Source organism: Vipera berus, assembly GCF_964194415.1.
Source record: "Vipera berus genome assembly, chromosome: W".
NCBI lineage: Eukaryota > Metazoa > Chordata > Lepidosauria > Squamata > Viperidae > Vipera > Vipera berus.
This window is the reverse complement of record NC_138210.1, coordinates 19,591,461-19,611,895: the sequence shown is the minus strand read 5'-3', so window position 1 is coordinate 19,611,895 and position 20,435 is coordinate 19,591,461. Positions and strand designations below refer to the sequence as shown.

At 39.4% G+C, this 20,435-nt stretch overlaps 1 protein-coding gene across 2 annotated transcripts in view; it reads right to left on the bottom strand.

Moving 5' to 3' along the window:
- LOC308676579 (cullin-2-like) overlaps nucleotides 1–20,435 on the bottom strand; it is a 241,109-nt gene that overhangs the window by 2,497 nt on the left and 218,177 nt on the right. For both annotated transcript variants that reach the window (XM_081342456.1, XM_081342457.1), the window contains one exon: nucleotides 1,929–2,030. In XM_081342456.1, the coding sequence (XP_081198582.1) occupies nucleotides 1,929–2,030 (102 nt within the window). The remainder of the gene's footprint in view (nucleotides 1–1,928; nucleotides 2,031–20,435) is intronic.

Here is a 20,435-nt window from a genome sequence, read left to right as displayed (position 1 = left end):
CAAAGAACAATATCGGACCTCTGAAAAGTATAAGCATGCATATGTACTCAGTACTTGGTTTGGGCCCCTTTTGCAGCAATTACTGCCTCAATGCGGCCTGGCATGGAAGCTATCAGCCTGTGGCACTGCTGAAGTGTTATGGAAGACCAGGATGCTTCAATAGCGGCCTTAAGGTCTTCTGCATTGTTCGGTCTCATTTCTCTCATCTTTCTCTTGGCAATGCCCCATAGATTCTCTATGGGGTTCAGGTCAGGCGAGTTTGCTGGCCAATCAAGCACAGTAATCCCACAGTCATTGAACCAGGTTTTGGTGCTTTTGGCAGTGTGGGCAGGTGCTAGGTCCTGCTGGAAAATGAAGTCAGCATCCCCATAAAGCTCGTCTGCGGAAGGAAGCATGAAATGCTCCAAAATCTCCTGGTAGACGGCTGCGTTGACCCTGGACTTCATGAAGCACAGTGGACCAACACCAGCAGATGACATGGCTCCCCAAATCAACACAGACTGTGGAAACTTCACACTGGACTTCAAGCATCTTGCAGTGTGTGCCTCTCCATTTTTCCTCCAGACTGTGGGTCCTTGATTTCCAAATGAGATGCAAAAGTTGCTCTCATCAGAAAAAAGGACTTTGGACCACTGAGCAACAGACCAGGTCTATTTTTGTTTAGCCCAGGTAAGACGCTTCTGACGTTGTTTGTTGTTCAGGAGCGGCTTGACAAGAGGAATACGACATTTGAAGCCCATCTCCAGGATCCGTCTGTGTGTGTTGGTTCTTGATGCACTGACTCCAGCCTCAGTCCACTCCTTGTGAAAGTCCCCAACACTTTTGAATGACATTTTCCTGACAATCCTCTCCAGGCTCCGGTCATCCCTGCTGCTTGTGCACCTTTTTCTTCCACTTTTTCCTTCCACATAACTTTCTATTAATGTGCTTTGATACAGCACTTTGGGAACATCCAACATCTTTTGCAATTACCTTTTGAGGCTTTCCCTCCTTATGGAGGGTGTCAATGATGGTTTTCTGCACAACTGTCAGGTCAGCAGTCTTCCCCATGATTGTGATTCCTACTGAACCAGACTGTCAGAATCCATTTATATCACATTCATAAATGTATGTTTAAAATATTGTGCCTTCCCTGGATTCTGCCATTTCTCCGAGGGGGAGAGGAGAAGGTGTTTATTCAGCCTGGCCAGAGACTGCATTCAAAGACCAGGGAAAACCCTTTTGATCTTAGGACAACAAAGAAGGGGAAGGGAGGGGGGATCTGGTTCGTATCTCCATTTGAATCTGAAAAGGAAGGAGGCAATAATCATAAAGACACGGGAAGTTCCCTCTTTCCCATGAAAGGGTTGACACCGAAGTTTAATTGATGTGGGTCTGACCAAATGGGTTTTGAGGGGAGTGGGTTGAACCGGGAACTCTTTATAAAGCATAAGTTGTAACACAATGCCAGATCCTGTCTTGTATTTCCACAACCGATCACATCCTAGTAAAACCTCCTGTTGGACAAGCCCTGGCTCCAAGAGTTCTTTATTTTCCTAAGATGTGGATTGGGGTGGGTCCTGACACAGACTGAGAGACCATTTAAAGGCTCAGGAACCCTTTGCAGGTGTTATGGCTTAATTAGCTGATTAGATTGGGACACTTTGAGCCTAGAATATTGCACCTTTTCACAATATTCTAATTTTCTGAGATTGTGGATTTGGGGTCTCTTGTCTGGGCTCAGCTGCTAATAAATGTCAGAACTGGTTAGTACTGGGACAAGGAAGGACTATAAAGACTAGCGTAGGAAGGCCATAAAATATTTTGGAAGAATGCCAAGAAAACTGCACAGAAATGTCCAGGAGGCGAGCTTGACTCAAAAGAGATGTTATTTGGTGTTATACCCCTCAATACAGCTATGTCTTGTTAATGACATTAATAATACTTGCCTGTGGGGTATCTTTTTGCATTGAAGTAGTGATTTTAAATTTTGTTCGTTTACTGCTGAAATTCATATTTAATGAAAAAGTGGACTCTGTTTCTACATTCTCCTGCAAGAAAAAGAAAGTGGGTTTTTTCTCCTTTCACACACATGTAAATGATGTCAAACTTATCAACAACTTGTTGCTTTAAGGAAGAACATCTTGCTTCGAAAATCTGTCCTTGCATATGGATTACATCTCCACTGCTGAAATGTAAACATATTGCTACTTATTCAGTTTGGCAAGTTTGAACTACTTCAATTCTCTATAGAGAAGTTTGGATGCCCAAGATAGCGAAGGTAGTATACATTTGTTCAAACTAAACTCAATATAATTCTTTCAATAAAAGGAACACAGAAACACTCATCTTAATAGGATTAACATATAGTAAATGTAATATTTTTGGAAAATAAATATCTTGTGGCAACAGAATAAAGAACAGAATATTTTATAATTAAGATTTCAGTCTATTGGATAAAAAATAATTTAAGGCTAGGTTTAAATTATAATGAAAAAAGGCACAGTTCAATACTACCATTGGCTCTATGACTGCATTTGCACCATAATTTGTACAGCATCAATCAATCCATAATATTTATTCAGTCAATGACCAGTAAAATTTAAAAGAACAAAAGAAACAAAAACAGAGTGAAGCAAATAAATACAGTAATATACTAACAGCTAGCAAAATAAATCACAGAATATAACATTCACTCCTCTATTACTGTATTAATACAGTTCTTACCCAGGCGTTAGTTAAAACACTGATATAAAATAATAAAAACTATATATTCCCTACAATTAATAGTTAAGTTGTATCAAATCAAATAGTATTTTAAAACAAAAGTAATTATCGCTTTGTCCAATTATATCTTGCTTTCATCATAACAATATAAAATTTAGCTACTGCATACTTAATGAATGTCTTTAAATCTAAATGAGAAGGTTCATGTAAAATTTATCTGGCCTCCCAGGGAATTTATCATTAAGGGGTACAAAGCAGATTGTACCCCTAACAAATAAATGTCTCTGCAAAATTTATAATATAGTATACATGTGTGAGGTGGTTTCAACCTCCTCATTATGGGCAAATAATTTGTAGAGTAAGCCACAACTAGCTGAGATAACAACAAGTTTGAAGGGACCTTGCAGGTCTTCTAGTCCAACCCCCCCCCCTTTCAGGGAGGAAACCCTATATCATTTCAAATGGTTGTCCAATTTCTTCTTAAAAACCTCCAGCTGTTCCACTGATTAAATGTTCTGTCAGAAAATTTATCCATAGTTCTAGGTTGCTTCTCTCCTTGATTAGTTTCCATCCATTGCTTCTTGTCCTGCCTTCAGATGCTTTGGAGAATAGCTTAACTCCCTCTTCTTTGTGGCAGCCCCTGAGATATTGGAACACCACTATCAGCTCTTCTTTGTACTCTTTCTAGAGTCTCAACATCTTTTTTTACATTGTGGCAACCGAAACTGGATGCAATATTCCAAGTGTGGTCTTACCAAGGCATTATAAACTGGTATTAACACTTCACCTGACCTTGGACTTCCAGTGAAAAGATGGCCAACTCATGACATGCTCAGGGATCCCTGAAGGGTTTTTCCTAGACTGTAGCTTTTTCAACTTACCAACAAAAGGAACTGGCATTCCTTTAGTTTATGTGACTCTTCTGGGTTAGAGAGTTCTACAATCATCCCACAAGATCCTCTGTACAGCAATGGGTCTCCAAGTAGTTTCAGGAGCTGTGCTTCAAAGTAGCCTCCATGTCAGTAGCTGGGGGGCAGCTCTGCAATCACTTCATTGTTGAAGCAGCAGCCATTTTGGAATTTATGTTTCAAAGGGACAGTAAGTTGTGCCTTTCATTTCTTAATCATTTTTAAGGACTAATAATCTTTATTAAGCTAAAAGAGGCTCTCTTTGGCCACAGCCTGTTATGCCTTTTTGAAGATCTGTGCCATTTTGGGGATTTCTTCAATGTTAAAAAACAAGGAAGAAGGCTGCTAAAGGCAAGCTAAAGTAAGGAAGTGTGGATTATCTTTTTTAAAAAAATTGATGGAGAAATGTAAGGGCAGAAAGTTGTGGTTCTAGCTTATTATTTTTTAGTAATTTGTAGCTTGGTCTGCTTTGCTGTGGGTGGCTAAAACTTTCTGATTTTTATGATTCCTGATTGGCCAGCAATTCTTAAGTGACTTACAAAAAAGCTACTCTTTGACTAAAGAGGGAGATAAGAAGATGGAGGAGCAAATTATTCGAGATGTATTTGAAAAATCTTTAAATAAAATCCATCAGTTACTGTATGCTCCAAGGTTGTTTAAAAAAAAACTACTCAAACTACTTCAGAGATGCAAATATGTGTAGAAAGTTACCAAACCACTGAGGCAATTTCACAAGTAGCTGACAATGTAGAGGAGTCAATTGCAATTTTGGAATATAAACCCAACATCAACTTTTATTATGATGGTTTAAATATAAACCTCCCAACACAATTGAAAGAAGAGCTCGAGACTTCCTGTTCCTGTTTCCAGCGGAACAGTCAGAAAATTCGGAATGCCGAACCCTTCGGCTGAAATTTCTTTCTGTTGGGGACCCTAAGGGGCCAGAACCCACCCCAAAGAGGTGGAATGAAGGAAGGAAATCCCAGGGACTTAAGAGAGACGGCGGTCTCCCCAAACAGTCCAGGAGAAGCCTTCCAGAAACCAACAGAAGAAAAGGCTAGCTAACTCAATTGTCTAGTCATAGCTGAAAACAACGGAAGTCACAAGCTTTATATTAAGCAGATTTTAAACAGCATACTTGAATCTGGGTAAGAATATTGATTTTTTCTATCCTACCTATTTTCCTGAAGAAGAAAGTCCCAGAAATAAGAGATCTCCGAAAAAAAAGAGGGGGTTTCTACTCCCTCCTTTTGGCTACCGGAAGCGGCAAAACTTACCCTTTAGAGAGAAAAAAAGACTAGAAAGATCTGAAAAATGAGCAAACGCTGACACCTACTGGTGGGTTAGGATTTTTGTCTCTGACCTTCAAAGTTCTTAATAAGTACAGCTGTGTAAATAAAGTGAGACTAACAAATCTGAAGCAATGAATACTTTACAAAAGTAAACATATGATAAGCGGCAACCATTTCAAACGACAATGATTTTAAACTACAAAGAAATAACTACTACTCTCAAACTACTTTGAGAGTATGAATCAACTTATCTCCAACTTAATTTCACTCCAAGAAATTCCCCAGGAAAATACAGTAGAGATATAACATAACTCTGAGGATAGAGACGTAAAGATGGAACCGTATAAAATAAAAAAAATCATGACTTAATTCAAGTGGGAGATATTTCAATGCGTTCAAGCAACTTTGAAGATAAGAAAAAGAATGAGAAAAAATACTTTACAGAGAAATGAATGATGCATGATTAAGAAAGGCAATGGCCAGAGAAAAAAGATTAAAATGGAAACAAAGAAAATAGATGATGGGACTTATCAGAGAGAATACTTAAAAAAGAAACATTTGTTTGAATATGGCTAAAGAAATGGAAAAACTTTGGAATATATTACTCTTAGAGGGATGATTTTTTTTAAACTAATACAATATGTTTTTTTTCTTTTCCCTTTCTGTAAAAAAAAAAGTTGAAATGATCTAAACAAAGCAAACATTTTAGTTATTTAAATGTGACAATAAGAAAAGCATAAAAAATGTGTTTTGAATTAGAGTTAAAGGATTAGATGATTAGATCTATTGAATGGAATGCTTAAAGTTTAAATAGATTAAATATATTCTCAGCTATGGTTAACAAGAATAAGAAATTGAGGGAATAAATATATATTAAATTAGGAGGGATACATATTTTAAGTAGTATGTTATTTTTTGTATTTCAGTACTTTTGTCTTTCTTTTTTCTCTTTCTTCTTTTTCTCCTCTTTTTTGTCTCTCTCCTCTTTTCTTTTCTCTTTCTACTTTTTTACCTATTGACTAAGAAATATAAAAGTATGAGAGGGCTTATATGGAAAAAATAGAATTAAATCCACCAATGTAAATGTAATTAATTGTTGAGAAAACTGTCACTAGTAAGAATATTTAGAATTTGGGGGGAGAAATAAACTGAAATAAGCACGGTAAGAGGATTTACGATAAGGCAACTAAAATGACAAATAGGGATATTGGAAAAACTATATACTTAATTGTTGTTTATCAAAATAATGAGAATTGTTTTAATCTAATGTTTGCAAAGAAAGATACTTTGGGGAAAGGGGAAATAACTGAAATTAACATATGGAATATAGATTATAGAAATCAATTGCTAAACATTGTCTTATAAATGTTACCCAGACAACATAATGTTTACAAATTACTGAATGATTTATGTTCTGTTAAAAAAAACACCAATACAATATATACAAAAAAATGAAAGAAGAGCTCGAAGAAAATCTGCAACTTTTAAAAGGACAAGTTTGGGACTTCCGGTTTCGCGTCATAGAGAGACGGATGCAGGGAAGCAGGGCTCTGCCTCACGTGCCTGATTTCGCCCTGCTGGGGGCCCAAAAAGGACCTAAAGTCACCCCGGAGAGGCGACGAAGGAGGGGAACCTCATAGATTACAGAGAGACAGCGGTCGATCTGTTTGATCCGAGGAAGCCCTCTGAACCAGCAGGGGAAAGACTGGCTGTAGTCCGTTGGCCAGTCGGAAGCTACCAATAACCGGGAAAAAAAGCACTAACAAACAAAGTGTAAGCAAAGCATTTGGAACTGGGTGAGAGTATTTTCCCTGCTCTACTATTTTAAAAACTTTCCCTGGAGAAAAATCCCAAAAAGCAAATCTCCCAGAAGCAAGAGAGTTTTTTTTCTTTTTTGTCCCTCCCCCTAGAACAGGGGTGTCAAAATCGCGACGTCACATGACGTCGCACGACGTATCAGAGCTTTCCCCCCATTGCCGACAATGGGGTGGGCGCGGTTTTGTCGTGACGCGTCCGGCCTACGGGCCGGCAGTTTGACACCCCTGCCCTAGAAGAGCAGCAGCAGTTTAACATCTTTGGGGAGAAAAACATAGATTATAAAATCAATTTAGAAATAATTTAAAGACGTAATACTGAAAAAATTTGGGGACCTAAAATACTTTGAAAATTCTATTTTCTTTTAAAAATACAATGACATCTAGTGGTGGAAAAAAGGAATAGCACTAAGACCTTGTTTGCACTCTGTGTCAAGTTTCTGATGGATGAGCTCTTCAAAGAACTCTGAGGCACTGTTTACCTTAAAAGTCTTTTATTAGAGCAGTGTAACATCGGCAATGCTTGGATAAACCTGGAATCTGGATTCCCCTCCCCTAAGTACAATAATATTAAAACATAGTTCCCTCCTTTTGTTGCTGTCATAAATCACATTCTCCAATTAGTTTGAAGGGTAAGTTCTCCCTCCTTAGCTTAACCCTCAGTTCTTTCTTATCGCTTCTTATTACATTCAACTTTGAAAATGCTCCGCTGCTATGTTGTTATGTCTAACTAATCCCCCATGCATATTCTTCCTTCCCCCTCCCTTCTTCATTTACCTTTAACTCTAAAAGTGATACACAAGTAGAAATATAAAATAGCTGCTTCTTCATCTTTTGTCAAAGCAAGAACATCCGATGTTAGCAGCGTTGACACACTGTTTGGAAGGAGTGAACTTGGCCTGAAGCCCAGACAGAGATAGCAAGCTAGACTCTTTGATGTGCCTGAATTTCTCAGCCTTGCAGATTGCAGCTGGAAAAGAAGAAAAACTCTTTGGGCTGTTTTTCTGCACGATGGATTACAATTATAAACTATTTTGAAGCCAGCTGGCTTTCCTGGATTACAAACATCATTTGAGCTGCAGTGTTAAGAACTACATAGAGACAGAGGAAATCTGACGCTTGGTTATTCTCTTTGAGAGAGGTCCTATGGATTATTAACTTGGAATAGTAGGACCTTTAGGATTACAAATTTTGGCTGACTGATGACCCTGGATTTTTGGATAACTGCCTGGAGTTGGTGTTAAAAGACAAAAGTGGATTATAAATTTTTTCGTTCCCTCTTTTCTTTTTTTTTATGGGGAGCCTATTGGATTACAGATCTTCAATTTCAAGAACTATTTAGAGACAGAGGAAATCTGACTCTTGATGACTCCCTTTGGGGGAAGCCCTATGGATCATTAACTCTATACAACAGGACTTTTTGAATTACAAATCTCAGTTGATTGATACTACTGGATTTTTGGATAATTGTTTGGAGTTGAGATTGAAAGACAGAAGTGGATTACCATTTTTTTCTTCCTTTCTTCCCCAGTTTGGTGGAGCTTATTGCATTATAGAGACTATAGATAAAGATCACAAGAACTATATAAGATGAACTTAAATTATACATTGTGATATTGATTATAAGATTGGTGGTTTTGCATAAGGGTGGTAACTGGGAAGGTTTGGAGGGTGGAAATAAAAATGAGTGTTTCCAATCTAGCTAAAACTAGCAAAAAACCATCCTCAGCTCTGTCTTCTACTGCCCCCAGTCCTGTGTATCAGAGATCAATTGAAGCAATGCTACAGCAAGAAAAAAAAACAATAATTTCCAGAAGGACATGTAAGCCACACTACAACTAATCCAAGAGGCAATTACTTCACATGAAGAAGACACAAAGAGAAACCATGAAGACAAAATATAATTTTGATAAAATTAACAACTTGAACTTCCAACTAGAAAATTTTCAGCAGATGATTACAAAGAATGAGCAAAGGATTCAGAAAATAGAAGACAAATCAGTAGAAACCAATCAAAAGTTGGAAGAAATAAAAGACGAAAACCAAAGATTGATGCAGGCAAATAAAGAATTGGAAGATTCAGTGGCGGTTTTGGAAATGGAAAAGGCATCCTATTTTTTAAGATTTCAGAACATAATGGAAGATAAGGAAGAAGATTTTGCTGATTTGATGAAAGAACTGTTGGTTGGAGCATTGGAAATTGGGAAACAGGAAATGGAAGGAGAGATTGATCAAATATTTAGAGTCAATTCAAGTTACGCAAGGAGAAACAAAGTCCCTAGAGAGGTACATTTTAGATTTGTTAAAAAATCAATAAGAGATGAGATACTGAGAAGAGTGAGAGATGATCCACTGCAATACAAGGAAAAGGAAATTGTAGTCCTGAAGCAGATACCTAGGAGGATAAGGGACTCACACAGAGAATATCAATTTTTGACCAAAAAAATAATTAAAAAAGGAGTGAATTTTAGATGGCTGATGCCGGAGGGTATACTAATCAATTGGGACACAAAAAGATACCGATTGGACTCTGTTTTTAAAGCAATGGAATTTCATGACAGACATAGTGTTTTTCTTGAAGAAAGAAGTTCGGAATTCCAACGAGAATGAGAATCTAGAAAACAGGAAGAGAAAGCAATAGAAGGGGCGGCTAAACAAAGGGAAGAAGAAGAAACAGAAAACATAAATCAAGAACAAGGGGTAAAGGGAAGAGAACAAAGACAGATAAGAGGAGAATAAAACCTAAATATAATTGAAGAAGATCAAGAAGGACAATGGGATTCTCCCAATGAATATAAATGGATTGAACTCCCCCTAAAAAAGGAATATTTTTTACATGATTACAAAAACTAAAAATGGATATAGTCTGTCTCCAAGAAACACATATTAAAAGACAACATTATAAATTTTTGGAATGTGTGAAAATTGGGAAGCTTTATTTTTCATCAGCACAACAAAAGAAAAGAGGAATAGCTCTATATATTAAAGAAACAATGAAACCTAAACAAATTTATTCAGATGAAGAAGGAAGAATACTAATGGTGGAAATAATGATAAATCAAAAACAGACATTGATGGTAGCATTCTATGCACTGTATAATAAACAAGAAGAATTTTACCAAAAATTACATAAGAAATAGTGGAAACGGAACATCAAAATATTTGCTTAGTAGGAGATTTTAACACAATTGTAGATGGAAAGCTAGATTATAGATGTAATAAAATAAGGAAAAAAAGAAAGGAATATTTTACCTAAGGCCTTTTTTAAAATGGCAGAAGAAATCTGTATACAGGATATATGGAGAAAAGAACCCAAAGAAATCTCAATATACATTTTACTCAAATAGGCATAAATCATGCTCTAGAATGGATATGATATGGATATCTCCTGAATTAAGAATGAATATACAAGAGATTGAGATAGAGACTAATGTATGGGTGGATCATAATCTGATAAAATGACATGGAGAGGAACAAAGAAAAAATTAAGATGGACACTAAATCAACCTTTACTGAAAGAGAAAGAATTTATACAAAAAGCAGCAAAGGAAATGGAATTTTTCTTTAAAGAAAATAAGAAAGAAGATACATCGCTCCAAAACATTTGGGACATAGCCAAAGCATATATTAGAGGATTAGCCATAACTTATATGGTGAAAAAGAACAAGAAAAACAACAACAACAACAAATGAAGCTAAAGGAAGAATTTATAAAATTGGAATCAGAATTACAAAGAGACCCACAAAAGAAAACTCTTAAAAAACAAATGGAGATAACAAAACACAAATTAAATTTAGTAGAAGCTGAAGAAATGGCCCAACAAATTAAAAGAGCAAAACAAAACTTTTTTGAAAATGCTAACAAGCTGGGTAGATGGTTAGTTTATAAATTGAAAAAAGAGAGAAAAAACTGATAAATAAATTGCAAGATGTGAAAGGTGATTTACAATGTCAAAATGATACAATAAAAAATAATTAAAAAATTCTATGAAACAGTCTATGATATAGAAGAAACTACTCAGGAAAAAATAATGCAATATATAGAAAAAGCCAAGCTACCAAAAATTTCACAGAATTTTAAAAACATGCTAAATGGAAAAATAACAATGATGGAGCTGACGGAAGCTATAAAAAGACAAAAAAATGACAAGAGACCAGGCCCAGATGGGCTACCTGGAGAATTTTACATTTTAAATGTCTATAAGACATACTAAGCCCATCAATGCAAGAAGTGTGTAATGAGGTATTATCAGAGGCCAATTTACCAAATACGTGGACAGAAGCCAATATTACTTTAATACCAAAGAAGACTCAGACCTGACCCAGATAAAGAACTATAGACCAATATCTCTACTAAATGTGGACTATAAAATCTTTGCTTCCATAATAGCAGAAAGACTGAAGAGATTTTTGATTGAATTTATACATCCAGATCAAAATGGATTCTTACCAAAGAGACAAATAAAGAACAATTTAAGAATGATTCTAGATACACTGGAATACTATGAAATGCATCCTGGGAAGCAAATGGCGCTAGTTATTTTAGATGCACAGAAAGCCTTTGATAACGTAAACTGGCAATTTCTGGTACAACAACTAAACTATATGGATTTTGGAGAAAACTTCATAAATATTGGACCTCCATTGCATTTAAACTGCCCAGAGGTTGTTGAGAAAAGCTACAATCTGTGAGTTAAGAAGGAGGTGGGTGGAGGAGGAAAGTAGCTGAGCCCCTGCTGATTGGACCTCCATTGCATTTAAACTCCCCAGAGGTTGCTGGGAAAAGCTACAATCTGTGAGTTAAGAAGGAGGTGGGTGCAGGAGGAAAGTAGCTGAGCCCCTGCTGATTGGACATCCATTGCATTTAAACTGCCCAGAGATTGCTGGGAAAAGCTAAAGTAGCGGCCCGCACACCTAACGGCTTGCGAATCATATAACTAAAAATAAAAAACAGTGATGGTACATTCAGGGCAAGTGCATCTGAGATTCCTTTCATCTCAAAATGTCTGGCTTAGTTCAGTTCAACACTTGTTTTGCAGCTGTCTTTCGCAGTACTCTTTTCAAACTGGGAAACTGTCCTATCTGTACACAAATCACTAGTCTACAAGGACAGATTATTTATCTAGGGTCTGTAATCTGCGCTCTTCAGGCAGAAATTAGGTGTCCAGTTCAGCCCTTCTACTCTATTGAGCCTCCACGCTATCAGCCCCCTCTACTACAAAGATCCTGCAGGAGAAGGGCAGTGTGGACAACCGTGGGAGCTGTGAGAGCTGTGAACCATAAACACAAAGCTTTTGCTGTGTCCCTTCATAACAGATACAGTGCCCTTGCTGACCTTAATAGGGACATTAAGGAGACAGGTCAAGGTAGTTGTGATGATAACTCAAATAAGCAGGGGATCGTGGTCCGAGATGAAGAACTTGTTTTCGACAGGGAGAACTACGAATCAGGTATTACACATCAGTCATGCAAGAAGAGAAAGGTATCCAAAAAGAGAAGCCACCTTCTGGTTGGTGATTCAATTATAAGGGATGTAAATTTAGGAAAGGATACAAGGTTTCAAAAGAGGTCAGGTGTCTTCCAGGTGCTACTGCCAGTAGGGACAAGAAGCGTATTTTTAAAATAGTCAAGAACGCCAGCAAGGACTGTGATGTGGATGCTATTAATCAAGATCACGTGAAGTATTAATACCACTTTACAATTCCTTGGTAAGGCCACACTTGGAATACTGCATCCAGTTTGGCCACCACAATGTAAAAAAGATGTTGAGACTCTAGAAAGAGTACAGAGAAGAGCAACAAAGATGATTAGGGGACTGGAGGCTAAAACATATAAGGATCGGTTGATGGAATTGGGTATGTCTAGTTTAATGAAGAGAAGGGTGAGGGGTGACATGATAGCAGGCTTCCGGGTGCTACACCGGCCACGAGCTCAAGGTAGGGGTGGGGGTGTGGCGGTGATTATCAGGGAGACCTTATGTCCGCGGGAGACCACCGTTCTTCAGATAGTCGGGTGTGAGTCTCTCTTTGTGAGATTTGGTTCTGGGGCGCAGTTGGGCTTGCTGCTGGTGTACATTTCGCCTAGTCGCACAGCGGCAGCCCTGCCCGAGCTGCTCGATATCCTCTCGGGGTTGGTGGTTGAGTTCCCCAAACTTATAGTTTTGGGAGACTTCAATCTACCATCCCTGGGAGGCTCATCTGAGCTAGCTCGGGAGTTCATGGCTTCCATGACGGCCATGGACCTGACGCAAGTAATTTCTGAACCAACTCATGAGGGAGGCCACACCCTTGACCTGATTTTTTTATCTGGACGGTGGTTGGATGATCTTGGTGGGGGCTCTCCATTTATTATGCCCCTGTCATGGACCGATCATCACCTCCTGCGGCTGGTCTTCCATCTTGCCACCCCCCGCCGTGGGGGTACGGAGCCAATTAGATGGTACCGCCCCAGACGCTTAATGGATCCTGATAGATTCCAAGCGGCGCTGGGGTCCCCACCTGCCTCCATTGCTCACAACTCGGCGGATGCCTTAGTGGAAGCCTGGGAAAGGGCAGCCACTGAGGCACTTAACCGGGTTGTACCCTTGCGGCCCCTGACCCGGTGCAGATCCCAGCGAGCTCCATGGTTCTCCGCAGAGCTCCGGGAGATGAAGCGTCGGAAACGGGGCCTAGAGAGCTGCTGGAGGTCTAGCTTATCTGAATCCGACCGGTTGCGGTTAAGAACCTACATTAGGTCTTATCTCGCAGCGATGAGGGCGGCGAGGTGTAATTACTTCTCTACCCTCATCGCGTCCGCAGATAATCGCCCGGCCGCCCTGTTTAGGGTGACTCGCTCCCTTCTTAATCAGGAGGTGAGGGAGGATCCCTTGCAGGGTCGCGCCGAGGAATTTAGTCAACATCTGTCGGATAAAATCGCTCGGATTCGGACCGGTTTGGACTCCAGCTGGGCAGAGTCTGGCGATCAGGACACGGGCGGTCTTGTCAATGTTATCTGGGAGGAGTTTGATTCTGTGACCCCTGATGAAGTGGACAGGATTATGGGGAGGCTGAGCTCCACCACATGTTTATTGGATCCGTGCCCTTCTTGGCTGGTTTATGCAGCTAGGGAGAGGACACGAGGCTGGCTTCAGGCGGTTATATCTGCTTCTTTGAGTGAGGGTTATTTCCCCACCGTCTTGAAGGAGGCGGTGGTGAGACCTCTCCTCAAGAAGCCTGCCTTGGACCCAGCTGTATTGAACAACTTTCGTCCAGTCTCCAACCTTCGCTTTCTTGCGAAGGTTGTTGAGAGTGTGGTGGCGCATCAGCTCCCTCTGGTCCTGGATGAAGCGGATTATTTGGACCCTTACCAATCGGGTTTCAGGCCCGGGTACAGCACGGAGACGGCATTGGTCGCTCTGGTGAATGATCTCTGGAGGGCTCGGGATAGGGGATATTCCTCTGTCCTAGTCCTATTAGACCTCTCAGCGGCTTTCGATACCATCGACCATGGTATCTTGCTGCGGCGTCTCAGGGGATTGGGAGTGGGAGGCACAGTTCTTCAGTGGTTCTCCTCCTATCTCCTGGGACGCTCGCAGTCGGTGTTGGCAGGGTGGCAGAGGTCGACCCCTAGGACTCTCGCTTGTGGAGTTCCTCAGGGGTCGGTCCTCTCGCCTCTCCTGTTCAACATCTGCATGAAACCGCTGGGTGAGATCATTCGTGGTTTTGGAGTTGGGTATCATCAATATGCCGATGATACCCAACTTTTCATTTCGACCCCAAACCACCCCAGTGATGCCCTCGCTGTGATGTCCCGTTGCCTGGAGGCGGTTCGGGTCTGGATGGGGAGGAACAGACTTCAACTCAACCCTGACAAGACTGAGTGGCTGTACATTCCGGCATCCCGGGACATTCAAAATGTTTCATCGCTTTCTATGGGGGGTGAGCTCTTACCCCCTGTGGATAGGGCTCGCAACTTGGGAGTCCTCCTAGATTCACGACTTACTCTGGAAGATCATATAGTGGCCGTGACTAGGGGGGCTTTCGCCCAGGTTCGCCTGGTGCGCCAGTTGCGGCCCTATCTGGACCGGGATGCCCTGTGTACGGTCACTCATGCGCTCGTGACCTCTCGCCTAGACTATTGTAATGCTCTCTACATGGGGCTTCCCTTGAAGACTACTCGGAGGCTCCAACTGGTACAGAATGCGGCCGCGAGAGTTGTCTTGGGAGTTTCCCGGTACTCCCATGTTACACCTTTGCTCCGCGAGCTACATTGGTTACCAGTTGTCTTCCGGGTAAGGTTCAAGGTCTTGGTTATGATCTTTAAGTCCTTACATGGCATGGGTCCGGGATACCTCGAGGACCACCTGCTGCCGGCGTCAACTCCCCTCCGCCCTGTGCGTGCCCACAGAGAGGGCCTCCTCAGGGTGCCTCTGGTCAGGGAATGTCGACTGGTGGCCCCCAGGGGGAGGGCCTTCTCTGTGGGTGCTCCGGCATTATGGAACCAACTGCCGGTTGAGCTCCGGACGGCATCGGACCTTCGATCCTTCCGTCGCGGGTTGAAGACCCATTTATTTGAATTAGCTGGTCTGGCCTGATAGGGGTATATGGGTTTTTTAATTGGTTTTATTATTCTATCATTGTTGTATTTTAATTGGGCATTGGTTTAATTTTCTTTTAATTTTTGTACTGCTATTTATATATGCCCTGTGAACCGCCCTGAGTCCCTTGGGGAGAAGGGCGGTATAAAAATCTCAATAAATAAATAAATAAATAAATAAATAGCAGTGTTCCAATATCTCAGGGGCTGCCACAAAGAAGAGGGAGTCAAGCTATTCTCCAAAGTGTCTGAAGGCAGGACATGTTCTGTCCCAGCCTATGTACGTCCTTGTTACTTCACAAAGATAACCCCTCTTTTAACAGTAGACTGGAAAAATAAACCCTTTATATTTGAGTTACAGACCTGATAATTGTCCCAGAAAAACAAAAGCAACAGAACACTTTTCCAACTGAGACCTTGTCCAAAAGCAAAACGGAGCAGGAGTCAAACAGGAAATAACTCACAAGCAAAATAAACAGACCATGATGTCTTGACACTGAAGTTCTTTGCAAACGGTTGCCTCCAGCAACCAGCCCTGCCCACACATTCCCTTTTTGTTATGTAGCCCCCAAGGCGTGGCTTCTCACTGCTTTCTCCTTCTCCCCTGGAGTCGCCCCATTGCCTCCCTCTGACCTACTCGTGTGACCTGTCTGCGTTTATGAGCATCTCTGAGGTCTTCCAGCTGTGCTTCTTCCGAGTCCGACTGAGCCTCCCAGCACAGCTGGCTCTCAGCTTGATCACGAGTGGAAGGGCCAGGTTCTTCCTCACTTTGTAAGTCCTGTAGCTCATCAGAGCCTGTCTCTGACTCTGATGGCTCCCCAGGCCCCTCCTCCTCCTCCTGACTCCCCGGACTCAGCTGCCGGGATCACAGGCTGGCACGGAATCACAACAGGACAAGAAGCAACGGATGGAAACTAATCAAGGAGAGAAGCAACCTAGTACTAAGGAGAAACTTCCTGACAGTTATAACAATTAACCAGTGGAACAACCTGCCTCCAGAAGCGGTGAATGCTTCAACACAGGAGGTTTTTAAGAAGAGACTGGACAGCCATTTGTCTGAAATGGTATAGGGTTTCCTGCCTAAGCAGGGGGTTGGACTAGTTGACCTCCAAGGTCCCTTCCAACCTTTTATTATTATTATTATTATTATTATTATTATTATTATTATTATTATTATTATTATTATTATTATTATTATTATTATTATTATCAAAACAATTTTTCATAGACAAATGGCTTGAGTAATTATAAATGGGGATTTCACAGAGAACTTTAATATCAAAAAAGGCACAAGACAAGGGTGCCCACTATCTCCATTATTATTTATTTTAACTTTGGAAGTGCTGAATAGAAATGTCAGACAGGATCCAGAAATTAAAGGAATGGAGATAAAAGACGAAAAATATAAACTACAAGCATTTGTGGATGATTTGGTATTTATACTAGAAGACCTGTTGGAGACAAGCCCTAAATTATTGAAGAATTTGGAGAAGTAGCAGGACTGAAAATAAACAGAGAAAAAATTAAAGTGATAGTCAAAAACCTTACAGATAAACAAAAAAATAAACTGTCAGAAAAAACAGACCTCCAGGTAGTTAAGAAAGTTAAATAGCTGGGGATATATTTAACAGCAAGGTGTGCAACAATAAAAGAAGACAACTATGTAAATCTATTAAAACAAATAAAACTAGACTTGGAAAAATGGGAAAATTTACAACTATCAATATTAGGAAGAATAGCAACGGTGAAAATGAAGATTTTACAAAAACTACTTTTTTATTCCAAACAATACCTATAAAAATAGAGAAATATTTTTTTTGATGAATTAAATGCATTGATTTTGAAATTTATCTGGCAAGGGAAAAAAGCCAGAATCAGACTGAAAATGTCACAAGAAGGGAAAGAAAATGGAGGATTTTGGTTACGAGACTGGGTTCTATATTATCAAGCAGTTGCATTAACATGGCTAAAAGAATGGATAACTCTTAGACACAAAATATTATTATACTTAGAAGGACATGACCTACAACTCGGATGGCACGCCTTTCTATGGTATGGGAAGAACAAAATCCATAAATACTTTCAAAATCACTATGTAAGAAACGCTTTGCTTCTAATATGGGAAAAGATAAAAGTGAAAATTTATATGAAAATACCAGGCTGGATCTTGACAATGGAAGCATTTCTTCAACCAAATTTAGTTAATTATGAGAAACATGTGACTTATAGAGACATTTTGAATACTGAAGGGAAATTACAAATTAAACAAGAGCTGGAAGAACAGGGCACTGAGCTATCATGGTGGCTGTACCTGCAAATGCAAACGAGATATGAGAAAGATGCCAAAACATATGGTTTTTTATAAAGACCAGATAGTGTTTGACCAGCTACTATTGTCATCAGATGAAAAATTTATTAAGAAACTGTATAGCTTTTTGTTAAATTTAAAGATGGAAGATGAACAAGTCAAAGAAACAATGATAACGTGGGCAAAAACCTTTGGGCACAATGTAGTTAGAAAAATGGCAAAATTTGTGGGAAAGCAACTATAAAATAACAAGGACAGCTACTTATAAAGAAAATTTATATAAAATGTTTTATAGATGGCATTTACCACCTGCAAGGTTACAAAAATGTTTAAAAACATGTCTAGCAATTGTTGGAAATGTAGGCAAAAGCCAGGCACGTACTACCATCTTTGGTGGACATGCCCCAAAGCAAAACAATTCTGGTTGAAAATACATATGTGGTTAGAGAAAATGTTAAGAAAACATGTAGATTTTAAGCTGGAACTATTTCTTTTAGGTATAACCTCAGAAAACTATGATAAAGAATGTGTCTATTTAATATTACATGTACTAACAGCAGTGAGAAATACATTTGCACAGCATTGGAAAAAGGAAGAAATACCAGCTGAAGAAGAGATAATTAAGAAAATTTTGGACTGTGTGGAAATGGACAGGCTTACATTGAAAATGAAAGGAAAAGAAGATACAAAATACTCTCAAACATGGGATACATTTTACAAATGGCTATAAAAATGGAATAGAGAGTAGGAATGGAAGATGTATTATTATTAAGTTAAATATGTGGACCCAGACAACACGTTGTGTACTAGGCACTAAAGATTTGTAACTATAAAAATTAATAAAATATCTTTTTTAAAAAAGGACATGTTTGGGACATTTTCCTCATGGACATTAACAAGGTTGAGAAATCCTTGGCAAACATTCCAGAGAAGAAAAGGATTTTATTCCATGAAGACAAGCTGGACGGATCGACTTAAATTTAATGAGTCAATTGGAATTAGGATGGATTTTTATCGGTCTGATATTTGTAATCTAAAGTTTGAAAATGTATTTTTCCTTTATATATAATGCTTAAGTAGTTCCTAAAGTTAGTAAAATATTATTGAAAGTGTATTTGAAAGTATCCATGTTAAGAGAAAGTTAAAGAAAAAGATGTATTAGCTTAAAGAAGTTTTAAAAAGGATGTATACAAGAAAAAAATTCTATAAGAGTAACTTGGAGGGAGTGATCTAAATTTAATGAGTTAATTGGAGTTAGTTGGAATTTAATTGGTCTGAAAGTGAACTTTAAAGTAGGTTAAGAGGAAGTTAAAAAGTGTATTAGAAAGTTTTGATTTTAGAAATGTTTTTTAAGAAAAGTTTAGTGTTTTAAAATGGATGAAAAAACTATTTTTCCCTTTAAGGTTAAAGAATCTGAAAGAATACAGTGAATTTTGTTAATATAAATGGTGATAGTTTATAAAGATTATTAAGTGCAAATAAAAATACATATTATTTCCACAGCAAGGAAGATAAAGCAGAAATGGTTAAATTGATTGTTTTATTCAAAGAGGAGAATATATTTAATTATGTTTTTATTTGGATATCACTTCTGTATTTTGTGCTTGTGCTGAAAAAAAAAATGAAACTTTGACTTTGGTTTTGCTGATTAGATAGATTTGTTGTTATAGAAATGGCTATAGAAGAATGGACTTTAAAAGTTTCCAACCTGGCGGAAATGGCAAAGATCTCAGCGTACTTGAAAGACCATTCGCAACAGAGATATATTGTGGAGTGGAAAAAATGGATTGATTATATCCAGAATAAATATGGGACTAAAAAGTTTCACCTAGCATTTGAATAAGTATTAATGTGATATTTATATTGCTTGTAGTTATTTTATAGGAGTTAAAGTGCGATAGATTTAATAGTTTATTGTTGTTTGCATATGGTAGATTATGATTGTTTGTACTTTTATACCTTGTATTTAGCTCTGGGAAGTCGGGGAGGGGGGAGGGGGAGGGAGGGAGGGGTTGGGGAGGGTTGGGAAGAGGGGAGGGGGTTGGGAGGGGTTTTGTTTTGTTTTGTTAAAAATAAAATGTACTGTAAAACTTTTCAATTAAAAAGAAAAGAAATGGCTAGTTATATACTAAAAAGAGTTGGAAGTCAATGCCTTTTTCTTTCTTCCCTTGTACCTCATTGACCTAGCCCTGTTCCACGATCACCCTGGGAGGGAACCATGATACTTCAGAACACCAGAGACCCCCCCAAAAGTGAGCAGGAGGAGCCCCAGCCCTAGACGACACCCAACAGGATGCTTCCAGTGTGGCAAGGAAGGCCATGGAGTCATCAACTGCCCTTTCTCACGATCAGTGGTGGCCACCAAATACTCCACTGAAAAGGGGCAGGTTGACCTCCAAGCCCAAGAATGCAGCATGTAAAGGGATCGAGGTCGTAGCATTCTCTCTATCTAGCGAAGGTGAGGGAACTCCAACAAAGGACCCAAGGCTGACCAGAGAAAGCGACAGCAGCAGGGATGACGACCCACTGGTAAGTGGAAATACTGTACGAAACCAATGATAGTGAAAGAAGAGCTGATGGTAGCTTCCTCAGGACAGAAAGGCATACTAACAGCCTTGCTAGATTCCGGGTGCACCCAATGTCTAGTTAGCCTCAATCTAGTGGAGAGGCTTGGAATACGCCTGTGAACTCAAGGTACTAATAGCTTTCACCCAGTTAGATGGCTCTCTAGAGGGGGGAGCTCCCGCTACTTTCATGACCAAACCTGTAGAGATGAAAATTGGGGCCCACATAGAGACCATTAATTTCATTGTAGCCCCTAGTATGGACAGGCC